Below are 24,113 nucleotides of genomic sequence, written 5' to 3' on the forward strand. Positions count from 1 at the left end.
TTCTGAAATAGTGCTTACTGTATAAAGCACTGGATTGTATAGGCTTTAAATGAAGGCTTCTTTCAAACATGGAATTTATTAAATCAGACTTCAGTAATTAAACATCTGATGTTGATACTAGCTATTCTTGAGCTGTTCTTTCATTTTGAAATATAAATTTTTGCCGAAGCTTTGCCTCAGACATTGAAGGCTCCTCTAAAGATTGGATTTGTTCAGCAAGATTGGTTCCTGTGTCAAAGTGACCTGTGGAGACTCTTATAAGGGCAGGAAAGGCAGGATCTATGCATGATTAATGATAAATTGAATCCTATGAACAGACAGAAAATACATATGTCTTGGTCTCACCTGGCCCTATTTTCCATATCCAGCAGCTCCAAAGTGACAGGAAGTGCTGCTGTAGATTGTTTACTCTGCTGCTGTGCTTGCTGGCAGATCTGATCACAATGTAAATGTGATTACTCACTGAGATGGTGATGGTTCATCCTGTGGCAAACAGGAGTGGTTTTGCATACCATTGCACTGTTGGGCATCCATTAAACGCTGCCTATGTGGATACCACAGAACAATTGAGATATGAATACAAATGGAAAGATGTGGCCAGGGACATTCAGGGTCCCGGGAGACCCCCACACGCACACACACACACACGCACGCACACACGCACGCACACACGCACGCACGCACACACACACACACACACACGCACACACACACACACACACACACACACACACACACACACACACACACACACACACACACACACTGAAATGGAAGTAATTTCCTAAGCATTATGTCTTTGTGTAACCAACCAGACATGGCACATTCCGTCGGGTTGGTATTGAGTTAGAGCTTCTCATTACAAAGTCATCCTGAGGGAAATGACCAAGCTGCATGTGACGGCTACCATGTCAGTGGCAGTGCTAGTTGGAAAGTTGCAGACAAACACACAGGGACTTCTTGCATTCAAAGTTTAATTTGCTCTGATACTTTTCCAGTCAAATCATTGGTGTGGCCAAGTTATTGTGTGCTGTTCTGTTTGCATGGATGTCTACTTTTTTGTTATCAGACAGTTACAAAGGTTCCATATCATGAAAAACGGACCTTTTTGAGCATTTTGACATGTGCTATTGTCATTTCCTCATGAGAAATACTGTCAAACACTTTTTTGGCTGCATTCATGTATTTTTTTCTCCCATGGCTTAAATTTTCTTGAATTTAATTTCAGGCTTGCATTCAGGGGAAAGTAGCCCAGGTGCGCCATCAGGCATTTTCCCTCCCCCTAGTCTCAGACCTGGAACCCGCCTCCCCTGGAAGTAATTCACTATTACCCACTTTCTCTGAGTTGTTGATTTCATGCTGCAGTTGAAAATGTGACAACATGTGACTGTTTAAACCTCCACGGGTACCAGAGTGGATATTCTGACAAATTACTTGTGCATTGGGGACAAAACACCGCCATAAATCCGTGCGTTGTCCATAAAGATGCACGTAGAGGCCAGCACAGGTTATGTTTGTTTCCTCTTCTTTAGCCATATTTGCCAGTGTGTTTTCAACCCTTTATTAGTAAACAGTTTAAAACATAAGGACTAAGCTTTTTTTTTTTTTTTTTTTTTTTTTTTTTTTTTTTTTTTTTTACCTTTTTTTATTTAACGAGTGTGAGGTGAGCAGAGTAAATCATCTAAAATGCTGCTTGGCAATGATCAAATTCAGAGATCTTAAGAAGCACAAAATATTTTGCAGAGAATAATCAATAAAATAAAAATATTAAAAAATCTGCATTAGCTGGTAAATAAATCACAGCGCCGGGAGTCAAACCGGCATCGGGACATGGCAAAATGAGATGAAAGGCAGATGCTTGACCTACTGGACGCTGTTTTGTCAAAGCAGGCATGGGCGGAGCTTCACTGAAACAGACTGTTTTGTTTCTGGGTACAAATTCAGGCCGACACAAATAACTCGTATATCAGATTAATGACATCTTAATAGTGCCAATGGTAATATTTTCTCATATATTGTGCCTGCCTTTGCTCTCAAAGACTTAAAACAGCATGATCTGGCTCCTCTAATATCCTGCACTTATCTCACCATTAAGATTAAAATTAAGTGTTTTTTAAACTGCATACAACTTTAAAGCTGAATTATAAATTATATAATGACACACACACACATAACTTATTCATATCAGTCATGCACGTTTAAAGTCATTTTTAACCATCTCTTGCTAAAAGATGGCACAGCTTAGTGCAGTCATGAACTGAAATACATACTAGTAACATTCACTGGAATAAGCAGTTGTTCACTGTGCTTTGTTGACAGTACAAAGACCTGCTTTTTTTAATAATTAAAGAAGGAATGAAAGATTTACCTTCATCACAGTTGGTCGAGAGGAAAGTCAGTGTTGAAAAACAATAGTGGGCTAATGATGAAGTGAATGCACTTTATGAAACCACCTAAGTTCATCCAGTAATTATGCATGCAAAGAGAGCACGTGAAAGTAGCTCAGAGATGTGATACATAAGTATGTTGCACAATATCTGATCAATCTTTATCTTTCAAGACCGGTAATTGACAGGAAATTAGGTCAGACACAGTATCCAGGTCATGGTGTGTTTAGAATGCCGGTGTTTTCCACCAGGAAAAATCGGTACATGAAATATTAATATGGCTCATACGGAATACTGTCAACACTGCAGATATAGATGATGACCGAAATGTGTACAAGAAGTGGAAAATTATTCAGCAATGATGAAGGTTTAGTTTTATGATCAAGAACACAAAAGATATCCACAACTGATTAGATTTTGTTTAAAGTTTTTTTTCTTTGAATATTTCATAATTCTAATAAAAACATGAATGTTGTAAGATTTGAACTCCTGCTTACTTTGAGATTCATCATCTAACTCAGGCGTTGCTTTAAATTAGCCTCCAAACTGCGTAATATAGGAGGTCTTTCTGCAAACCATCTTCACCGATTCCATGTTTTCCGTTTGGCGTGTGTGTAAACATACTTGGGTATTTGAATATTTCTGCTTGGTAATATGTGGTTTAACTACAAGGAAATGTTGTGCTTTCATCTGTAGTGAAACTGTCCTCTGATTTATGGTTTATTCCTATGATGGGATATCTGTTAGTAAGTGGAGAAAGTGCTCCTCTAATAACACCCTCATAAGCTATGAGTATCCAGGAAATAAAATCATAAGATCTATAATAATCCATTAAGAGGTCATCTTACTTTCTATTAGTGGTGGAAGTCATTTAGTATGCATTATTGCAAGTTTAGGAACAGTTTTTAAAAGCTGAAAGTAGGGGGATTTGAGGTTAGCAACAAAGAAATGATCTCTGAAGGCAACAAATTTACTGAATAGAAACAATAATCTAGTCATGGCTTTCAGGCAACAAGTTGCAAAGCTTTCCAGCCACGTACGGACTGACTGTGGAGGTAACGTCCAAGATGAGTTTGTTCTACTTCCCCGAGAGGTCCCTTTTCTGTCCACTCAAAGGCACTTACCGTGTTCTGGTTAGCATTAGAAGATGAGTCTAATAAACCCTGATATCCTGTTCATGATCTACGTTTTATCACAACTAAATAAAGATAATAATGGATCTTTTGTATTTTTTAAGTATAAAACCAGGAACATTTATTGTTGACCTGTTATCTTCCAAATGTGATATTTCTTATATTTTTATTCTTTTTAACACACTACCTGAAATATGTAGTGTTGTTTTAATTTCTCGTAGTTTTTAGATGTAGAACACCACTGATCATGAAACCAAATTACTGATAACACAAATCTACAGTGTTTTGCAATATTTCTTTCAAAATAGCATTTTAGTTTTTTTTCTATAAAAAGTTATTTTTGATCGTGGATCTGTTTCTGCTTGAAGGGAAAAATGTCGACTCGCATTTCCAAGTTCTTGTAGAAAAACTGTCATGTTCTAATTTAACCAGCTAGCCCAAGACATGCAGAATCATAGGAGGGACACAAGATAAGGTAAGAAAAGTGTTTATTTCTCGATGCTATAGATGACGCTAAGGTGGAGCGAGTTCGAGAGGAGCACGCCGGGACGAAAACGAAAGTCAGGGTTGGAATGATGGAGGCAGGCACCAAGGAGAAGAGGGTGAGGGTCTGGTCCGAGGTAAACGTAGAAGCGAGGAAGTGGAGATGGCTTGGAGATCTGGAGGGTTCCTGAATCCTCGGGGAACAGAGGGAGGGCAGGTGGAGATGAGTGGGTTGGCTGGATCGGAGAGCAGACGTTGTGGAAGTTGTTTGTCCAAAGTCTATGGCGAGAGAAGTGGTGGCGATGTTGGATCTGGTGAGCAGGAGACAAAAGGTCAGGAGGAGACTCGAAAATTCTCTGGCGATCACAGGAATATATATATATATATATATATATATATATATATATATATATATATATATATATATATATATATAGAGAGAGAGAGAGAGAGAGAGAGAGAGAGAGAGAGAGAGTGTGGCTCGAGAGCTGGTCGCTGAATACCCAAGGTGACTTAATCGTCTGACGAGTTGTTGGCGTCTGATTGCTCCTTAAGTACCAGCAGATGATTACAGCCGAAGCAGCATCGACTGGTGCCGCTTCCCAGGACCACCCACCTGCAGGGAAGTGATTTTTGCAGATTAAGTACCTCAGATCATGACAAAAACATATGTAATATGTGCTTCTCCTGTGTTTTACTTTTTATGGATGATGACATTTAGTAAAGTACACGTAGAAACAATTCTTATTTAAAACTAAAAATCTGAGTTAAGTTCTTACAATCCCCACCCAACATGTGTCATTGCTTCCAGCAAAAGGTGGAAATCCCTGTTTTTGCCTGGATAATTACAGAATGTAAATCTCTAAAACATTTGGAGTCAAGATGATTCAAGATGGCTGCCAATGCTAACTAATGCAACCACAAACATAACTTTAACTTTGATAACTTTACACATATAGAGCTACATTTTGCATGGTAGTAGCTGGAAGTTGCTCACATCACATACTGGTAAAACTTGAAACATGAGAATATGGTGCAGAAGTTCGATTATGTCAGTAATTTTGTCTAACTCCGCCTTTCCACTGAGAACCACGTACTTGTTAATTTTCTCCTTCCCTTTCCTTACATTTTTAGCACAAATTTTGTTTTTCCTTTTAAGATATTTTTAAATCATTTTTGAAATCTTTTTTATTTTATTTATTTTTTGTTTTTGTGAAGCGTCTCATGATTCTTATTATGAGAAGTTTTATATAAAATATTCTAATCTTCTTCTAATTCATCTTAAAAGGTGAAACTAATATATGAGATAGACTTATCACATATAAAAGCCAGATATCTCAAGCCTTTATTTTTTACTTGTGATGATTCTGGCTTACAGTTTATGAAAGCGTCACATTCAAAATCTCAGACAATTTGTATATTGTGAAGAGGTTTAATATTCTAGACGCACACTCTAATCAGCTAATGAACCCAAAACACCTGCAAATGGTTCTTGAGCCTTTATATGGTCTCTTTTGCGCCATAATCTAATTTCTTCAGGCCTGTGGCTCCTCACACTTTCTGTTGGACACTCATGTGGACAAACCTTACATACACAAGCGTGTGTACACACAGGTGCTCTCATGGTACTCTCACATGTATGGACTGTATTTTTGACACATTGCCTTTTTTCTGAGGTTGGCACTAAATGCACCATGAATTAATTATTACTGTGTCTGTGTGCTTTTCAGCAAAAAGTGTTACTGTTATATCTCCTAATGTTGTTTGGTGCAGTGATATTTCCAACTCTTGGAGAGTACAGACACTTTTTTCCTCCTCTCCTCCCTATCTTATCCCAAGGCTCTTTGTCTGTCTTCGGGTGTACGGCGCTTCTGCATTTTTTCTGGAAACTGGAAATTATTAAAATTGGACCTGGTCAGTTGGTCTCTCAACGCGATTGACAAAATTTTTTCAACGATGAGAATGGGAGAAGGGGCTCCCGGATACCCCTCTGGGACAGAGCCAGCTGGGTATATCATGGACTCCTGGAAACAGTGGAACCTGATCTGCCTCTCTCACCTTTCTGTAGAGGATTCTGAAGACATCTGGATATTCGTGGTGTTGGTGTCAGGTTTCTTTCTGTTTGGCCTGAGCGGTTACCTGGCTTAACGGAAAATTAACGAGCGTTCGAGGAATATTGGCTCGATCCCGGAGCTCAGGGAACTGTGCACTGTGAACGCACAAACTCATATAATTGTCGAGATGAGTCGTAAGCTTGGAACTTTGGCTGAGATTCAGACTCTGGCACAGAAGGTGGATTCAATCAAAGAGAGAGTTGACGGGACAGCACGGTTGGGAATAGATTAATTTACGCCAGTATTGGATCGAGAGGGGTTGGAGACCAACAGAACTTTGACAGAGAGGAAATTATCTCTGGCCCCAAAACAAGTTCTTATCTGAATCTGCCGCCCTTGAGGCTGTGAGGCTGAAGTGATTACTCCCCCTCAGAAGAAATGTGGAATGCTGCCTTCGCCGTGGCAAGTCTGTCTCCCTATCCCAGCCTGGACGGGACTGAGACCGGTGAAGGTTGTGGAACCGTTTCGAGGAGTCACTGTGCTTTCTAACACAATTGCCTCCCTCCCCTGTCCAAATGGAGGTGACGAGCGCTGCTCATTGCAGCTGCATGCACTGATGTGAGGAGAGTCCCCAACCCTACCTCCCCACCTAGTGGACACTTATGTTGTGTGATGTCTGAAGTCTGTTGCATTTCTGTCTGAGGTGTTTTTTTGCATAGCAAAGCTGCCCTCCCTGTGGAGGGTAACTCTGAAGTGCCTTTTTTTCCCTCCACCTGACTCAATCCTAGTAGCGCGACTCGGGCTGCGAATGACCACAGTCATCAATTCTTGTTACAGTGGGGCAAAAAAGTATTTAGTCAGCCACCGATTGTGCAAGTTCTCCCATTTAAAATGATGACAGAGGTCAGTAATTTTCATCATAGGTACACTTCAACTGTGAGAGACAGAATGTGAAAAAAAAAAATCCATGAATTCACATGGTAGGATTTTTAAAGAGTTTATTTGTAAATCAGGGTGGAAAATAAGTATTTGGTCAATAACAAAAATTAGACTCAATACTTTGTAACATAACCTTTGTTGGCAATAACAGAGGTCAAACGATTACTATAGGTCTTTACCAGGTTTGCACACACAGTAGCTGGTATTTTGGCCCATTCCTCCATGCAGATCTTCTCGAGAGCAGTGATGTTTTGGGGCTGTCGCCGAGCAACACGGACTTTCAACGCCCTCCACAGATTTTCTATGGGGTTGAGGTCTTGAGACTGGCTAGGCCACTCCAGGACTTTCAAATGCTTCTTACGGAGCCACTCCTTTGTTGCCTGGGTGGCGTGTTTGGGATCATTGTCGCGTTGGAAGACCCAGCCACGTTTCATCTTCAAAGCTCTCACTGATGGAAGGAGGTTTTGGCTCAGAATCTCACGATACATGGCCCCATTCATTCTGTCCTTAACACGGATCAGTCGTCCTGTCCCCTTAGCAGAAAAACAGCCCCAAAGCTTGATGTTCCCACCCCCATGCTTCACAGTAGATATGGTGTTCTTGGGATGCGACTCAGTATTCTTCTTCCTCCAAACACGACGAGTTGAGTTTATACCAAAAAGTTCTACTTTGGTTTCATCTGACCACATGACATTCTCCCAATCCTCTGCTGTATCATCCATGTGCTCTCTGGCAAACTTCAGACGGGCCTGGACATGCACTGGCTTCAGCAGTGGAACACGTCTGGCACTGCAGGATTTGATTCCCTGCCGTTGTAGTGTGTTACTGATGGTGACCTTTGTTACTGTGGTCCCAGCTCTCTGCAGGTCATTCACCAGGTCCCCCCGTGCGGTTCTGGGATTCTTGCTCACCGTTCTCATGATCATTTTGACCCCACGGGATGAGATCTTGTGTGGAGCCCCAGATCGAGGGAGATTATCAGTGGTCTTGTATGTCTTCATTTTCTGATAATTGCTCCCACAGTTGATTTTTTCACACCAAGCTGCTTGCCTGTTGTAGATTCACTCTTCCCAGTCTGGTGCAGGTCTACAATTCTTTTCCTGGTGTCCTTCGAAAGCTCTTTGGTCTTGGCCATAGTGGAGTTTGGAGTCTGACTGTTTGAGGCTGTGGACAGGTGTCTTTTATACAGATAATGAGTTCAAACAGGTGCCATAAATACAGGTAACGAGTGGAGGACAGAAAAGCTTCTTAAAGAAGACGTTACAGGTCTGTGAGAGCCAGAGATTTTCCTTGTTTGAAGTGACCAAATACTTATTTTCCACCCTGATTTACAAATAAATTCTTTAAAAATCCTGCCATGTGAATTCATGGATTTCTTTTTCACATTCTGTCTCTCACAGTTGAAGTGTACCTATGATGTAAATTACTGACCTCTGTCATCATTTTAAGTGGGAGAACTTGCACAATTGGTGGCTGGCTAAATACTTTTTTGCCCCACTGTATGTGTCTATGTCTATGTATGTATGTCTGATCTCAGAATTGTGTGTACTGAAACTCTAATTTCCCTCTGGGATTAATAAAGTATCTTTGAATTTGAATTGAATTGAATTTTGGTTCTGTTGTATAGTGTGTCCCTTTTTTCCTCTCTCTCTTTCTGCAGGTCTAGAAGCGGATTCTTATACATCATTTACTGTTTTTTTTCGTGTGTGAACTTTGTCCTCCATCTCCTTTTTTTCTCTCCCTCCTTTCTCTTTCATTTCTGTCTCCGTGGCCATTGGGATTAAAATAAACCTAAAGCATTTTTAATAAAGTTTTGTTATCAGGTAGGGCATTATAGCTGAATGTATACTGCTCCACCCTTGAGATTAAAACTGTAAGTCTTGTTTTTGACACTCGGACATCGTTTTGATTGCTTTACAACCATACAGGACCCGGGGAGATAAAAATAAAACTCTGACATAATAGGTAGAGGATGATATATGTTGTAGGGTTTGCTAGTTTAATCTTAAATGCTAATAAAATACATTTTAACATTTTCAGTGCAAAATTTGAAATAACTGAGGTGATGTGTGGCTAAATTTGCAATGTAATTTTTTTGTTCAAATATGTGGTTATTGCCAAGTTTGAAACCTTGCATCTGTTTGTCTGAATGCTTCTGTAGCATTGTGGGTGTTGAGGCATTGCCAGTGGCTTGGCATGCAGCTTGTTGTATATCTTCTCCTAAAGTGGCTGCTCTGACTGGCTGCTCTTAATGCAGCTGTAAATCAGACTGCTGGAGGCCTGGCTGTTGGACTACAGAAAGTTCCTCCAGCCTCAGAATCCCAGCATCATGACCAGTCCTTCGACATCCCAGGCAACATCACTCAGATCTGCCATGAATTCTTTATGCCGCTTGTGCCAGCTGTAATTATCCTTCAGTATTTATCATGACGGATTCCTTTAGCTCAATACTCATTTTTCTGCAAGTTCACCACCAAGATGGAGATTGTTGTCGATGTTTTCTATCTTGAGTTTAATCTTATTGAAAGAAAACAAATAAAATTAATCAATTCTTGATAATTGATTATCCTTCTGTGTTTAATATTTGACCCATTTTGTTCTCTTTTCTTCCTTCTCTCCTCCTTGTTGGTTTCTGCTTGATTTGGATCCTCAGCACAGCCAAATATAACGCCCTCACCTTCCTTCCTCGATTCCTCTACTCACAGTTCAGGAGGGCAGCCAACGCCTTCTTTCTCTTCATTGCACTCCTGCAGGTAAGATGAAGTATTTTTGTTGCTTTTGACAGAAATGACCACAAAAACATCTGGAACGTTTTACATCAGGCCACTTCTCGTATTTACAGTTTACCCTGGTTCCTGTAAATACGCTTCTGTATGGTTTTGTTTTTCTCCTCTTTGTGATGACCTAGACGCCGTTTCCTTGAAGGTCATGGCTGTAATTCCATACGCGCACACATAACCTTTCACAGATGCAGAGATTTTTATATAGCCTGATAATGAATAATACATGTAATACTCTGCAACTCAAAAAGAGCTACTCTTACTGACAAAGTCAACACAATAGTACCGCTTGTTTGATGGTGCTTCAGTGTTTGTGTTTCTTTGTTTGAGTGCTGCCCTGCTTTAACTTTCTATGATGTGGAACATAAATATAGCAGGCTTTATTTGGACGTATCTAATGTTAAGTGTGTTTCTATTTTTAGATCATCTATAGCTGAAATCTGTATGTCAGGTATCTGAAGCTTACAGCACAGAACAGAAACTAGGGTACACAGACTTGAGCTTTTGTCTTGATACAAAAGCTGACAGGATGTCCCACTTTAACGAGAGCACGGCGGATGGGAAAATACTTACTTCAGTGTTCGTTGAAAAGCAGCCAGCGTGAATCTTCATTTCCTACCCAGTCGATGTTGCAACCTTGAATAAAACATCGAAGCAGAGACACAAAATCAATTTTGCTCAAATTTCTTTCCAGCAATAAAACACCAGCAAACTCATTTCAGCTACATATCCTCTAATATGTCATGAAAACCACGACAAAAGATAGAAAGTTACTTACTGTAACGGTCAGATGGTATGTTACCAGTTAGCGTTGTACTAGCTTGGGCTATTTATTAAGATTAATAATTAAATGATAGTTGCACAGATTATTTTCTCACACCTGGTATAGAAATAAAGTTCTTCAAGTTGTAGTGGTCATCTTCTGAAGTAGGGTTCACTAAAATGTTATCAATTTCTGGTCTATTGTAGATAGCTCTGTTAATGGTCCCAGTCATAGAGTATTCACCATATTCATACAACAAACAGGAATGTAATGGGAAGTCAGTGATGGTGTACCAGCTTATAAATAAAGTTTGTACAAATTGTTGTGGAACTTTTGACATTAGAACTGTTTTGAGACTGCAGAAACACGTTGTCATGGCAATGCAAAGGCCACATTAATTATTTTTGTAGTGACTTATTTAATTTAATTTATTTATTTAATTTAATGTAATGTAATTTTATTTTATTTATTTTATTTTTAAAACATTTTGCATATGTTTGACTAAATGTAAAGATAAAAGAAAACCCATTGATTATGCCTTCTTAAGATAAATATTAAGATCATTAATGGACGACCAGTTTTTTTTTTCAAGTTTCAAGAATTTTTAGAAAATAAAAGTTCAAATTTTGTCCTTCAGCAAATCCCAGACGTGTCTCCTACCGGCCGCTGGACCACACTGGTGCCGTTGCTCTTCATCCTGGTGGTGGCTGCAGTCAAAGAGATCATTGAAGATCTGGTACGACAAACACCAAGTTTGTTCATAAGTTTTAGGTTTGATTGTTTTTATTCAGTTTGCTAAATTTTGTAATTTTTCTTTTCAGAAATCCAGATTTGAACAATTATGCAGATTGTAATTTTTGAAATTAACACACATTTGATAAGAAATAAAAGTGTTTATTTTGTAATGCAAACAAAATATGAGCCATTAAAACATGGTTTACAGAAACTGTTACATTCACATCAGCAAATCCTTATTTAAAGACATCACTGTCAGAAACCATCAAAGGACAACCAGCGTACTTCTGGAGATCCAGTTTTAATATAGTTTAAATCTGCTTTATAAGATATTTCATAAATAAAAATGTAAACGAACCTACGTTGGCCAGACAATAAAAATGACAGTTTAGTATAAATAATGTTTGTTTTTCGGTTCCTTAACATCCGTGAGCAATTGCTGAAAAATCTCTCAGAACGTTGTGTGTTGCAGGTTACCTGTACGATCTTAGTCTAAACTTTTTGCTGTTCTTAGATGTTCAATAGACTGGAAGGTCAACATTTGGGCTTTTTACACGTTCCTTGATTCCTTCCTAAATGTAATGTGTTTTATTTTTACCTAGAATTGTCCTGCTGAGGTTTTCCTCATCATTTCTCATGATTATACCTAATATATTGTGACATATCAACAGGAGCTGTCTAAATTGACCTGTTAAACTTTCCTTAAGTTACCCAAAAAAAAAAGTATTTGAGTGAAATATGTCAAGAGTAGTTGAAGTAACTAGAAAGGGGTATCCACCTCTGACTGTCGCTGTGCACCACGTCCCTAACAGAAACGAGGCAGTGGTGATTATCTGTCCGCAGCAGGATTCTACCCAACATCACACATCATCACACGCAGTTGTTCAAACGTGCACGTTTATTCCACGGGCCCCAGCTGTGCCCACTGGACGCGAGTACCCATTCAGTCTATTAACCTAGATACAGGGTGCTCATGCACAAACAAGGTTAGAACTAACAAAACAAAACAACTGTCTGCCCCCGAGCAAGTCTGAGCTGTCGAACAGATGCTTGAGAGCAACTGTGTAGGTTATTTGGTGTCAGGGCATTTCTCGTTATCGTTTAAATGTCCCTCCTGAAGAGCTGGAAGCTGTCAGAAGAGGGTAATGTTGGTATTTCTGTTTAGACTGCTACTTTGTGACCCAATTTGGGAGACATCAAAAGATAAATCCACAAAACATTGATGGACCTTTGGTGTATTTTAAAAGACAGATTTTGGCCTTTGTGTGTAATCTACTCTTCTCAGCAAAGTGAGAGAATGTAGTATTTTTCTGTATTGCAGTGACACTGCAATGCGACCCCCTGTGCAGGTCCCAGTGGAGAGTTACACTATACTATCCTGTAGCGCCCATCGCATGCCGAAGGGGCCAGCGCAGCACTTTTTCTCTTGGACTGTTGTGAAAAACATGGAAACAGAGTGGTGATGACTCCATCCTTATTGCTGAAGGTCACCTGTGCACACGTCTGCTCTGTGCGCTCCGCTGTCCCTCACAAGTTGACCTGACAGGGCAGCATCGACCCCTAACTTCATGAATCATGCACCACAGACACGCAGCTCATGCTTTCCTCGGCTGTCTCGGCTGCAGCAGGTCCGGGCTGCTTGTCCAGAGTTGCTGTGCTGTCTTTCAGCTGAAAATGTGACATAATTAAGAGCAAAACCGTGTAAAATCAGCTGCAGTGTGTTTTAAAGTGTGGGTTTTCACATCCTATCATTTGCCTCACACTCACAAAACCCAAAACTGTAACTTTGCAAAGAAGCTGCTTTTATCTTTTGCAGCTTTTTTTTCTACATTTGCCAGTATGTCAGAAGTCTGTAGTACTTTTACATAACCCCGGCTTCACTCACTCTCTGCTGCATTGTGTTTACACACACAGGGTATCCTTCTCTCTTCATCCTCTGTGACAGAATAAAGGATTAGCATTAGAATAAGGAATTTGGTAACGAGTGAAAAGCAGCACAAGTTGCACAGTTCTTCAAACAAATCTATGCTCCAGCACTCCCCCATGCAGAGAAGGATCTATATAATAACGTGGAAAACCAGCTGTTGTGGAGAGCATGATGAATGAGCTTTGTGAAGGCTTCTGTTAGCAACAAGTTGAGTTTTTATTGAGGTCAGAGAAAAAGTGAAACCATGTGGCACAGACAAGCCTATTCATTAGACACTGCAGCACGTTGCAGGGACATTCAGCTAAATGCCATTCAGCTGGAGCCTGGAGAAGTAGATGGGAGGGAAAGGAATGGACACACCAGAGGGGACACTGCAGTTCATTTGTTAAAGGAGACATAATAGATTTAAGCGGAGTTCCTCTTGTTTTGTTGTCATCCACTGGAATGTGATATTAGAGCACTGGATAGGACAAAAGAACACAAAACTCTTACAAAAATGAATGCACCTAATCATGGCTGATTAGAAAAATATCTGACAAAGTTTGATCCCAGCTTCATAATTAGTTTTTTTTTTTTGCGACTGTAAGGATTGTAGCTTGAGTGGCAGTCATGGAGAAGGGAATTAGTTTGAAATTGAATTAGACTAAATTGATAAGGATATGCTGGTCTTGTAAACAGGTTGTTAGCAGAAATATAAGTGGAGTTGTCCCCTCCTCACTAATCAAGAAGAACACACGTTGCTCCCAGGAGCTCCGTTTTAAAAAGCAGTAATCATGTTAATGAGATGGACGCAGCAACACGTTATTACTCAGCGTGATGCTAGCTGACAAGCTGTCCCTTGAAATCAGCCATACAAGTCACAGTTGATTGCACGACTGTTTAGCAAACAAGCAGGACATGAAGTCATGGTCATACACAGACTCGATACTTTGTCCAAGAAGCTAAACATCAACATAACTTAGTCAATCGTCAGCGTTCTCACAGAGCTTATATCAGCGCTTTAATCCTACTTGCAGGGAGAACTTGTTAAAGTCACAATATGTAAGAATTCTACAGCGAAATAATCGCAGTCTAATGTCTCAGTCATGTTGGTTACGAAGGTTACACTTAAACAGATTTCCTTCTCAGCCGTCTGAATTATTGTCAGTATTTCTCTTTTCTCAGAAGATGGATGCAGATGTCCTGCCTCTATTCTTCCTGGTTTCAAAGCCAGTTATGCGTGAGCCTGCAAGGACACCAAGTTTTTAAAAGAAACACGGCGCTGATATTTGTAATTCGACACCAGCTGACACAAAGCAGCAGCATGGAAAGAATCAAAGCCAGTAAAAGGAGCGACCCAGAAGTTATTTCTTGTACCCCTAAGAAGCCCTGGCAACTTTTTGTTTTACTCCATTATCAAGCAAAGAAAGCTAGAGGCTAACGTCGAGCTAACAATGCTAACGGTGAATTAGGAAAAAATAGTCTCTAAAAATATCTTAAGCTACTTATTTTTCAATCACCAACAACTCAGTATTACAGCAAAATGTATTTATTAACTTAACAAACCCCTACTTCACACTGGAAGTGTCATCAGTGCTGAAGCAGTGGAACATCACTGCTTCAAATTAGAATCCATTATAGTCTACGGGGGTGATTCAAAAATTTTAGGTGTCCATTGTCGTCAATACAAGTTACCTAACGGTTTATTTACTTCTAGCATCATTCCATAAGTGCAACAGATTTTTCCATGGGTTTAATCCTGGCAGTGGACAGGAACAACATCATATCATCAAAGAGTGATATCAAATGTAATTTCCTTCTTTTTGGTTTAATGACGGATGGCCTAAACTCGGGGGATATTATGATCTTGCGAGTCCAGCAAAGAGCACGACAGAGAAGCCGCCTCATGACTGATATGCTCCCAGTGTGTACTGGCACGCAGCAAGTCACAAGTAAACTGTTCTGTTCCGCTGATGCTTCCAGTGTGAAGTAGGGGTTACTGCGTATGACTCGTCTTCGCTCGTCATTTAGAAACTTCTGGTGCAGAGTCATAACTGGCAACAGTAGCTCAGAGTGGACTCGTTTGTTTTGATACGTGGACTGCAGTACCCACATTTGACCACACGTTCTTCTTACTCCATACACCTTTAAAGTTTCAGGTTTAACTTGATATTTTGGGACCAGAAATGGTTTTACTGTAGATTGCTTCTTTGGGTTAGCTTACTGAACGAGCACTGGGCTTTTGTTTGCTTGTGGGAAACTCTAGAGTTCATCTTCCTTGTTTTATAACTTTTTTTTTTTTACAGAAACGCCACAATGCTGACAACGTTGTCAACAAAAAGGAATGTCAAGGTACTGATAATACGTTCTCATCCAGAGTAAACCTCATGACTGTTGGGTTTAGTGAAAGAAAAAGTGCTCTAGTTTTAGCACGGGATAGAGGGTTTATCTTACTTTCTCAGTGGCCTAGTGACTGGGAGATCGGGGTTCAAATCCTGGTCGGGTCATACCAAAGACTTAAAAAAAGGGACCCAATGCCTCCCTGCTTGACACTAAGGTTGGATTGGTGGGTTAAACCACCAAATAGTTCCCGTGTGCAGCCACAGCTGCAGCTAACCACTCCCCTCGGGAGTCAAGTGTGGAGATGACTTTCACCAGTGTGTGATGATGACTAATGGGACTTTAATCTTTAACTTCATATTGCAAGAAATCAATGAAGTCATTGTTAATTTCCCTTTTTCTGTTGCTGTAACCTTTTCTGACCACAGTGCTGAGGAATGGTGCCTGGGAGATCGTACACTGGGAGAAGGTATGTACCTGCAGTTTGTTTCTGTGTCTCGATCTAGTTATGTGGAGCTGAAAACAGCTAAACATTCTTTGCGCTGTTGTCATTGGGGAAACCTTACACGCACGCACACACACACACACACACACACACACACACCTTTACACTCTGACCTTCTCTAGTACGCAGACTAAGCTAATTAACACAGCGTTTCCATGTGGATGGTTTTTGGAAGGCAAAGCTGGAGGACAAAGAGCAGCTTCCACTTTCTTTCTCATCATCAAACCAATTTATTTCTGTGGTCTGAACTTTAGGGCTGAAAGCAGTACGTGTGCAGACCAAACACCAGACTGTTGGACCTAACTGGTAGCACTTTCTGTCTGAAGCTTGGTTTTGCTTGTTGGACAAATAAACCAGAGATTTTAAACCTTTTCCTAGAAACGTTTAGCTGATATTACGTTTCTTCTGATGTCTTTAACAGATGATTCTGTTAACATATATTAAAACTGCAGCACTATGGGTCTGCAGAACGTACATGTGCACAATATCCATCTGGGTGTAATTTTAGTATATAAGTAGCATATAGCATACAAGTATGATAAATGATGATATGTATGGTGGTGTTCTGAGTCAGAGGACTCCAAAGCTCTTTACACTGCAGTGAATCATTCATCCATTCACTCTCACATTCACATGCTGGTGATGATGTAGCTACAGCTGCTCTGGTGCACTGACAGAGACTAGGCAACCGAGTACAGGCGCAAATGGTCCTTCTGCTCTGACCACCACCAAAAGGCTAGGGGAGGGAAGCATCTTGGCCAAGGACATACCGACTCACACGACTGAGGGAGCCACGCAGGCTGAACGTGAAAATTGTCTTCTACACTTATCTCTTTAGCTTCTGATAGAAAATAGAGGGGGAACCGCTTGGTTCAAAAAAGCCCGTGACATCTACGTCACTCTGTCTCTTAACATTCATGGCCTCACCCATCTTGACTCATGACGAGGAAGGCTATTGTTGGGTTAGTGTCCAGGAAGCAGCAGAGAACGTCTCAGCCAGTAGAAGCTAACCATTAGCATTAGCAACTAAACCACATGGCAGAACTCCTTCAAGGTTGTGTTATTTGTGGAGATAAAACATCAACGTTGCAGCGCAGAGTCAGTGGTGAAGTCTTGCTGCTGTTAGCCAATCAGAGGTGAGATGTCCGAGTATCAGGAAATAAACCTCTAAATCCTGCCATCCTAAGCTACTTTCTCCTCCAGCTGACTTCCGCGTCCTTAAACACGCACACCAGAGCTCCCCCCCCCCCCCAGAGAATTACTTACAAAGTATTCGTTCCTGCTAGAGCCCAAAATATGAGTAAAGTTGACCTTTAATTTATTGTGGCTAAAATTTTGGTCCAAGTCATCAAATTTGCGTTGGAAGTGGGCAGAGAGGAAAGGAGAACTAAATAAATCTCACTGAAAGAAGCGGTCATGGTGGCAAAATAACAACATAAAACTAGATTTACTTTCTGAATGGAACTATGACCCAGGTGTACTTCCACATTCTAGTTTCCTGAATGTTGAAAACTCCTTAAGTCAGCTGAGTAGATGTGGATTTTGTTGGTTTCAAAGCTACAAATCCAATAAGTGAATGAACAGTTTGGCAGCACCCATTAGATTTGCTACAGACACGCTGGTGTCAAGTTGCAAAGTGTTTCTTTGCCCATTTGGATCTCTATTTTGTCTCTCTTGTGTTTTGAAAAAACATCTGAATATTTACTATAGTAGTAATTAAATGTCATTTAAAAAATATTTGAATTTTTGGGCAGATGTTTATGTTGTTACATTGAACGGAACTGCACTAATAGATGAACTGGCGATATAACCAGATGTGAGCTTTGATGCTAACAGAATCTTGACAATAATCTTCTGACTGGCTTTTCTGTTGGCCCCACATGTTTAGCACGAGGATCATTTAAAAGAAAACAAACTCCCACACTCAGATATAATATACAAATGATAGCTGAGACAATATTTAGGTGCACCGCTATTACAAAGTTCTGACTGCTTAGTGTTTTGTTCAGAAAGCCCGTGTGCCTCCTCATGCAGCGTGTATGAACGTCCCATCTCCTACCACCCTCTGAAGTCTCTAAAAAGCCTGTGTGTAAATAATGAATGGTTTTCCCTTTTTAGCTTGCATGCCTTAGAAGGACCTTCTGTCCCGAATTCTTACTTGGTCTTAGACGTTGCTAAAGTTTCCTTATTGGAGCTTGAATTAAGTCAAAACAAAGAGAATATGTATATTTTTAAAAAGATGATGTCACTTCCTGATTTTATTGGACTAAACATGCCACATGCTCCTATCTTTATTCATCTCTAAAGAATCTTCCTGACTGAATTTGAATCGAGTTTATTAGTAACTGAATTTTGACTCCAGCTGTGCTCTAACAGTTACATCTTCCGTCTCTTTCCAGCTGTACTGTTTTTACTCCTGATGATGATCTGTGCTGTTTTATCACCAACCCCCAGCAGTAACCAGATTATTTTCACAGGTTGAAGTTGGCGATATTATTAGAGTAAATGGCAGTGATTTTGTTCCTGCGGATGCTGCCATTTTGTCATCCAGGTACCGGAGTCCACCCTGCTGCCAGGCTGTGGGGATCTTCTCCCATTTCCTCTTCCTCCTGCACTCTCAGCTTTCTCCGAAGAAGTGATGGTTTACTAACACTCTAATGGATGAAAACAGTTGTCTTTTTAAACCTTTAAACATTAGAATCCATCTTTACAGCCATTACTTGTGTGTCAACCATCATTTCTTTAGATGGGCTGGTGGTAATGTGGTTTTTGATTAGATTTGATGTCTTCATGAAGCAAAATTTTCTCCTGAACTTTCTCACAAAACCATTTAAGTTTGCTGAAGATTGAACTTTTAATGATTTTTTATCCTTTTGTTAACAAATTGCCTGGAAATTCTCTAAAGGTCCACACCGTTTTGCCCAAACCCTTTTGGATCTAAATGGTTTTGTGAGACAGTTGAAGCATACCTCTGATCACAGGACTGATCATTGTGCTCTTTACATCTTCCTGAAACTGAACCAGTTGTCTCTCTCCTCCCTGTTTGTTTGCTGTGTATTGTGTTTTATTTAATCTTCTCCATTCCTCTCTTGCCTCCTGTTGAAACTACTGCCACCCTTTCTCTGTCTCTCCTCCTGCTGGTGTGCGGTTGGTAAAATCAGGTGGCTGTGGGGGAAGTAGTCAGAGCTGCAAACGGGGATCACCTCCCGGCTGACCTCGTCATTCTGTCATCCAGGTCAGAAAACCAGCATTACCAACGGAAACAGCGGTGGGAGAGATGGGAACTTACTGGGATTACACATCTTGGGTTTCCTGTCCCAAATGGACTTTTAGAGAAACAAAGGGGCCTGTAAAAGTCTAAATACACAACATCCTCATTTCCTTCATATTGAGTGTGAGAGTGCATTTATCATGCCACATTAGAGTTTTATGATCTGTTTATTCAGTGATCCAACACTGTTGTATTTGTAAGACAAAGTAACCATAGACATCTTCAAATATATCCCTGTACTTAAAGTGAACTAGGAAGTGTAGTTACACAACAGGAACACACACTTAGGCGGTGTTTTGGGTGTGAACATGGTTTTCCACATTCCTGCCCTTGCATGACTTGTAATTCACCCCGAATGCAAATGTTTCATTTGATCTGTTTGCATGCTGTTCTGTTCCAAGATGGGGAGGTGGAAGTCATCTAGGGTTTCTAGAACTTTCCACAACACATCCCTGCTATTTTAATTAGTCCACATTGGGTTCATGAGATTAGTGCTAAAGCAGTGTGGGATAGCTTTGTGAAGGGTAGCGATCTGTTTTAAAATTCACTTCCCCTCCAACAGAAGATGTGTTTGATCAATCTGTTGAATTAAAACTAGTTTAGTGGCTAATGGCAGATCATGAATAGTATTAATGTGTTTTGATAACGTCGCTAAGCACCAATCCAGTTCAGTTTCTACCCACCGGCATGCTCTAACCCAGAGGATATGTCTGAGACCCGTTTGTCTGCCTTGTTTACTGTGCTTGCTGTGCCTGCCCGGTCCTGTCTCTCCACTTTGATGTCGCTTCCCTCTTTTCCTATCTGTCCCAGTGTAGGATAGATTAGCTTCTGTGGAAAGACAGTTGAAGTCATGGGAATCTGCAGCACCAAACAAAGATGTTTTGTCTATGTCATATAGATGTTTGCTGTACAATAATAGACACTGTCAGTAAAACATTGATGGCAGTTTTTCTTTGTGCTGACATGCAGCATCTTTGCTTGCAGTAGCCACCTTTGTCACAGCTAGTTTACCATAAATACTAGACTGCTGATTATTCAGTACATGTTTACTTTTTATAAATCATCCTAGACTATTTTAGTGATGAAATAAAAAATACAGCGTCATTAATTGCAGATTAGTTAAATGCTTTACCTACTCTTTCCCTTCAATGCAGTGAACCTCAGGGTATGTGTTATATTGAAACATCTAATCTGGATGGAGAGACCAACCTTAAAATCCGACAGGTGAGGGTCCTTGTTTTTTTTTAATTTAAGTCATTGCGTGGGATGTTGGCTGAAGCGACTTCAATGTTGTAATTCCTCCCAAAAGGGTCTCCAGGTGACTTCAGACATAAAGGAGATTGACAACCTGATGCATCTCTCTGGGCGGATGGAATGCGAAAGCCCAAACCGCCACTTGTATGAGTTTGTTGGGAACATCCGCCTGGATGGACACAGGTGAGCTCAGAGTCAGGACTGCTTGTTTAATTCCTCTCTGGGGTGGATTTTTCCAGAACAATGTGTTATGGGATCTTAGGATTGGAGACTTTTTCTGTGACACAAAAGCCTCTAGGTAAATTATTCTGTCAGTTTATTTCTTGAGGAGTTTTGTAATCTGATGATGGAGAACAAGATTTACTCTGCCTGGTTGTCAGCCGCAACCTTTTTTTCAGCACAAAATTAGTTCAAAAGCTAAAAGTTTAATATGGGGTCAGTAGTTTTGAAGGTTTTCTTTTTTTGATGAAAATATTTCAGGAATGTTTCATTCTTTCTGCTTTCTATAGCAAAAGTTGATGTTTTTTTTATAGTGGAAATACTAGTTACCACTGTCAAAGTTCAGATTTAGTCTCTACTATCGTCTTGAATACTCTTTTTATTTACCTACTTTTTTCTCTTTTTTGGGGGGGTCAGGCTTGATTCCTAGTATTTTATTATATTTTTAAATTTATTTTTACTTTAGACATTTGTATTTTTTGTGTTCAAAATAAAGTTTTTGTCATCATTATTATCATTAATGTTATGCTTGGTTTATAAGTATCAATAAGACATGATAGTAATGTAGTTTTTGTGTTTTGTTTGGTTTGGTCATCGACAAAATAGCAATATACTAGAGAACGTTCTCAGTATGACTCAGATTGTTTTGCTTCTTGTCTAAGAAGGGTTATCAATTCAAAGGCCAACCATGGCATCTTGGCAGTCTCTTAAGCGGACAAGAAACCAGACGATGTGTGTGGTGAGGCTGCGCCACGCCCATGCATAAATGCGATTGTGAATGGCAATCCTTCAGATCTATAAGGAGCAAATGTACCTAATCAATCAGAAAAGCAAAATCTGAATATTATAAGAACCAGTTTCTGATGAGTAGTTCTGGCAGACTATCAAGACTATGGAAAATACCAACAAGTCTTCACACTTGCCAAAAACATTCAAATCTGAGGGCATTGTTGTCTCAGATAAAACTAAAATGGTAAATTTCTTCAACAATCCCTTTATCTAGTTTGGTCATGCCTTTGCTACAGCTTCACCTGTCTCTGAACACGACTCAGCTATATGCAATGATTCCCTCTCTGCAACCAATTCATGTTTCTCCATTCAATTGTTTCAGGTAAGTGAGGTACTTGAGGAGTTACTCAGGTTAGATCCTCATAAATCAGCTGGACTGGATACTCTTGACCCTTTCTTTCTGAAAATAGCAGCACATTTTATTGCTGCACCTATAACCCATCTATTTAATCTGCCAATACAAACTGGTGCATTTCCACAGGACTGGAAATTTGCATCTGTTTAAAGGGGGAGATCATAAAGCCGGGCGTACACTGTGCGACTTTTTCACTTTTTTGAGCCGATTTTCCACTGGTGCGAGAATTCGCAAGATCGGGGCGAGTTTTGTGCTGAGCGTAGTGTAGTATACAGGGGGTTATGAGAGGCGATTAACATTGCGTGACCAGCTACCTATCAGCAATCGTGAGCTCGCACGGACTTCTGGAGTGTTTGATATTTTGCTCGTTCCTCATGAGGGTTGAAGTGGCGCAGCGAGCGGCTGCAACCAAAAAAAGTACCAGAACCGCTCACGGCGCATGCGCAATCATGCATTTCCCTAATAACACACGTTGTTCGTTTTTATTTCTAAACGTCTTTTTACACACAATGACAAGGATCGTCAAGAAAGCGTGTTTTTCGTGTTCATGTCAAATTAAACTGATCACAAAACACAGAATTCTTTCTTTATTTCGTTTTCCTCATCCAACCCCCATAAATCCCTGTGTGCAGCACTCCCGAAGGACAACAGACAAAACAAGACAAAAAAAGTGTTGTGTAAAAACTGCTATTTTCAGCATATTTTTAGGTCCGACGTGTTGCTACCAGACGTACAGTGCGAGCAGTCAGGTCGCATCCGAGAACTGGGTCGTACAGTGTGAGCACATGCCTCGTGAGATCTGCCCTGCGAGGAAGTCGTACAGTTTGACACAAGTAATCTAACCAATCCCCTGCATAGGCGGTGATCAAGCCACCTCCCCCTAGACCTGCCGGATTATTAGGCCGTCTGGAATTGTTTGTCCCAAACCTTGCAGTCCCCCCTCCCATGCTGAAGTGACAAAGAGGCATTCCAGCACATATGCCTAAAGAAAAATTATTGAAGCCCTTCACACAACAGGAGTGTACCATTTTCTGCAGGTTTATAAGCTCACAGCACACAAAGCAACCAACGCTTCCATTGTTTATACACCATCATGCAACGCACTACAGCACTCGATACTTCATCGGACAAAGACCGATTGCCCTTTTTTTTTACCTACTGAGATAATAATGGGTTATTTTTAGCCAAGAAATTTGAAGTGTATTCATTTGATGATTGTGATCAAATCTGGAAATTATTTGAATTACTTAGAACAGAGGTGTTTCTCACCACAGCACAGTACCTTTGGGTCCTGACCAGATCTTACTGAGAGGAGCCCAGCTGAGGAACACACAGTGGGTCCATGGTGTGGTGGTCTACACAGGACATGACACAAAGCTCATGCAGGTGAAACCAGATTACAGTTTTGACTTCCTATCTGGTGTGATTCCAACCATAAAAGGCCACATTTGTGGTTTTGTGTCTATAACTAGGCACCAGCAATGAAATGTTTTACTCTCTTTTCTTTTTTCTTAACTGTTTTTGCATTGCCCAGAATTCTACACGTCCTCCTCTCAAGCTGTCCAACGTGGAGCGCATCACAAACTTCCAGATCTTGGTGCTTTTTGGCTGCTTGCTAGCCATTTCTCTGGTCTGCTCTATTGGCCAAACCATCTGGAAGTACCAATTTGGCAATGACGCCTGGTACATGGATCTGAACTGTAAGAGTCCACGCAGCCCTCGCTGCACATCTTATTCCACATATTTTATCTTGCTTGTTTATGTCAGCTTTTTTGAGGGTTCATTTGAAGTTTTTAAAAGCTAGTTGGTGTTGTGTTGTTTTACGTTGCCTCAGTTCTTTTGCTTTTTTTTTGTATTACAAGTGAAATATGTGGCAATGTGGGAATAAGTGTTGTTAGCTGAGGAAGCAGTAGTTACATGGCTAAATGTGCTGTGAATGAATCTCATTGAAAGAAAAATGGTTGAATATCACTGCTCTGCTTTACTTTTTTGGTTCCTTTCTAATGTTCTGTTTGATTTTGTTTTCTTTGTTGTCATTTTTTAACAGCTCCAGGTAACAACCATTTAAAAGCCTTGGCCATCCGTGAATGACCCTCCCTTACTAACCCCTTACTGAAGCTCTGACTTTGCTAAGCAAATGAAGCCCCTACCCTCACCCCCCCATATGGCTGCCCTATTTTGTACGCATACGCTATGCCAT

At 40.4% G+C, this 24,113-nt stretch overlaps 1 protein-coding gene across 6 annotated transcripts in view; it reads left to right on the forward strand.

Moving 5' to 3' along the window:
* atp8a1 (ATPase phospholipid transporting 8A1) overlaps positions 1 to 24,113 on the forward strand; it is a 146,386-nt gene that overhangs the window by 39,926 nt on the left and 82,347 nt on the right. For 4 of the 6 annotated variants that reach the window (XM_054739252.2, XM_015949794.3, XM_070550512.1 and 1 more), the window contains exons 3-11: positions 9,650 to 9,749; positions 11,177 to 11,275; positions 15,487 to 15,532; positions 15,949 to 15,989; positions 19,187 to 19,260; positions 20,451 to 20,520; positions 20,606 to 20,733; positions 23,188 to 23,299; positions 23,448 to 23,613. In XM_054739252.2, the coding sequence (XP_054595227.1) occupies positions 9,650 to 9,749; positions 11,177 to 11,275; positions 15,487 to 15,532; positions 15,949 to 15,989; positions 19,187 to 19,260; positions 20,451 to 20,520; positions 20,606 to 20,733; positions 23,188 to 23,299; positions 23,448 to 23,613 (836 nt within the window). Of the gene's footprint in view, positions 1 to 9,649; positions 9,750 to 11,176; positions 11,276 to 15,486; positions 15,533 to 15,948; positions 15,990 to 18,502; positions 18,577 to 19,186; positions 19,261 to 20,450; positions 20,521 to 20,605; positions 20,734 to 23,187; positions 23,300 to 23,447; positions 23,614 to 24,113 lie in introns of all 6 variants that reach the window. The other 2 variants (XM_015949802.3, XM_015949820.3) reach the window with 1 other exon arrangement.

The sequence above is a fragment of the Nothobranchius furzeri genome, chromosome 1, assembly GCF_043380555.1.
Source record: "Nothobranchius furzeri strain GRZ-AD chromosome 1, NfurGRZ-RIMD1, whole genome shotgun sequence".
In the NCBI taxonomy this organism is placed as follows: Eukaryota; Metazoa; Chordata; class Actinopteri; order Cyprinodontiformes; family Nothobranchiidae; genus Nothobranchius; species Nothobranchius furzeri.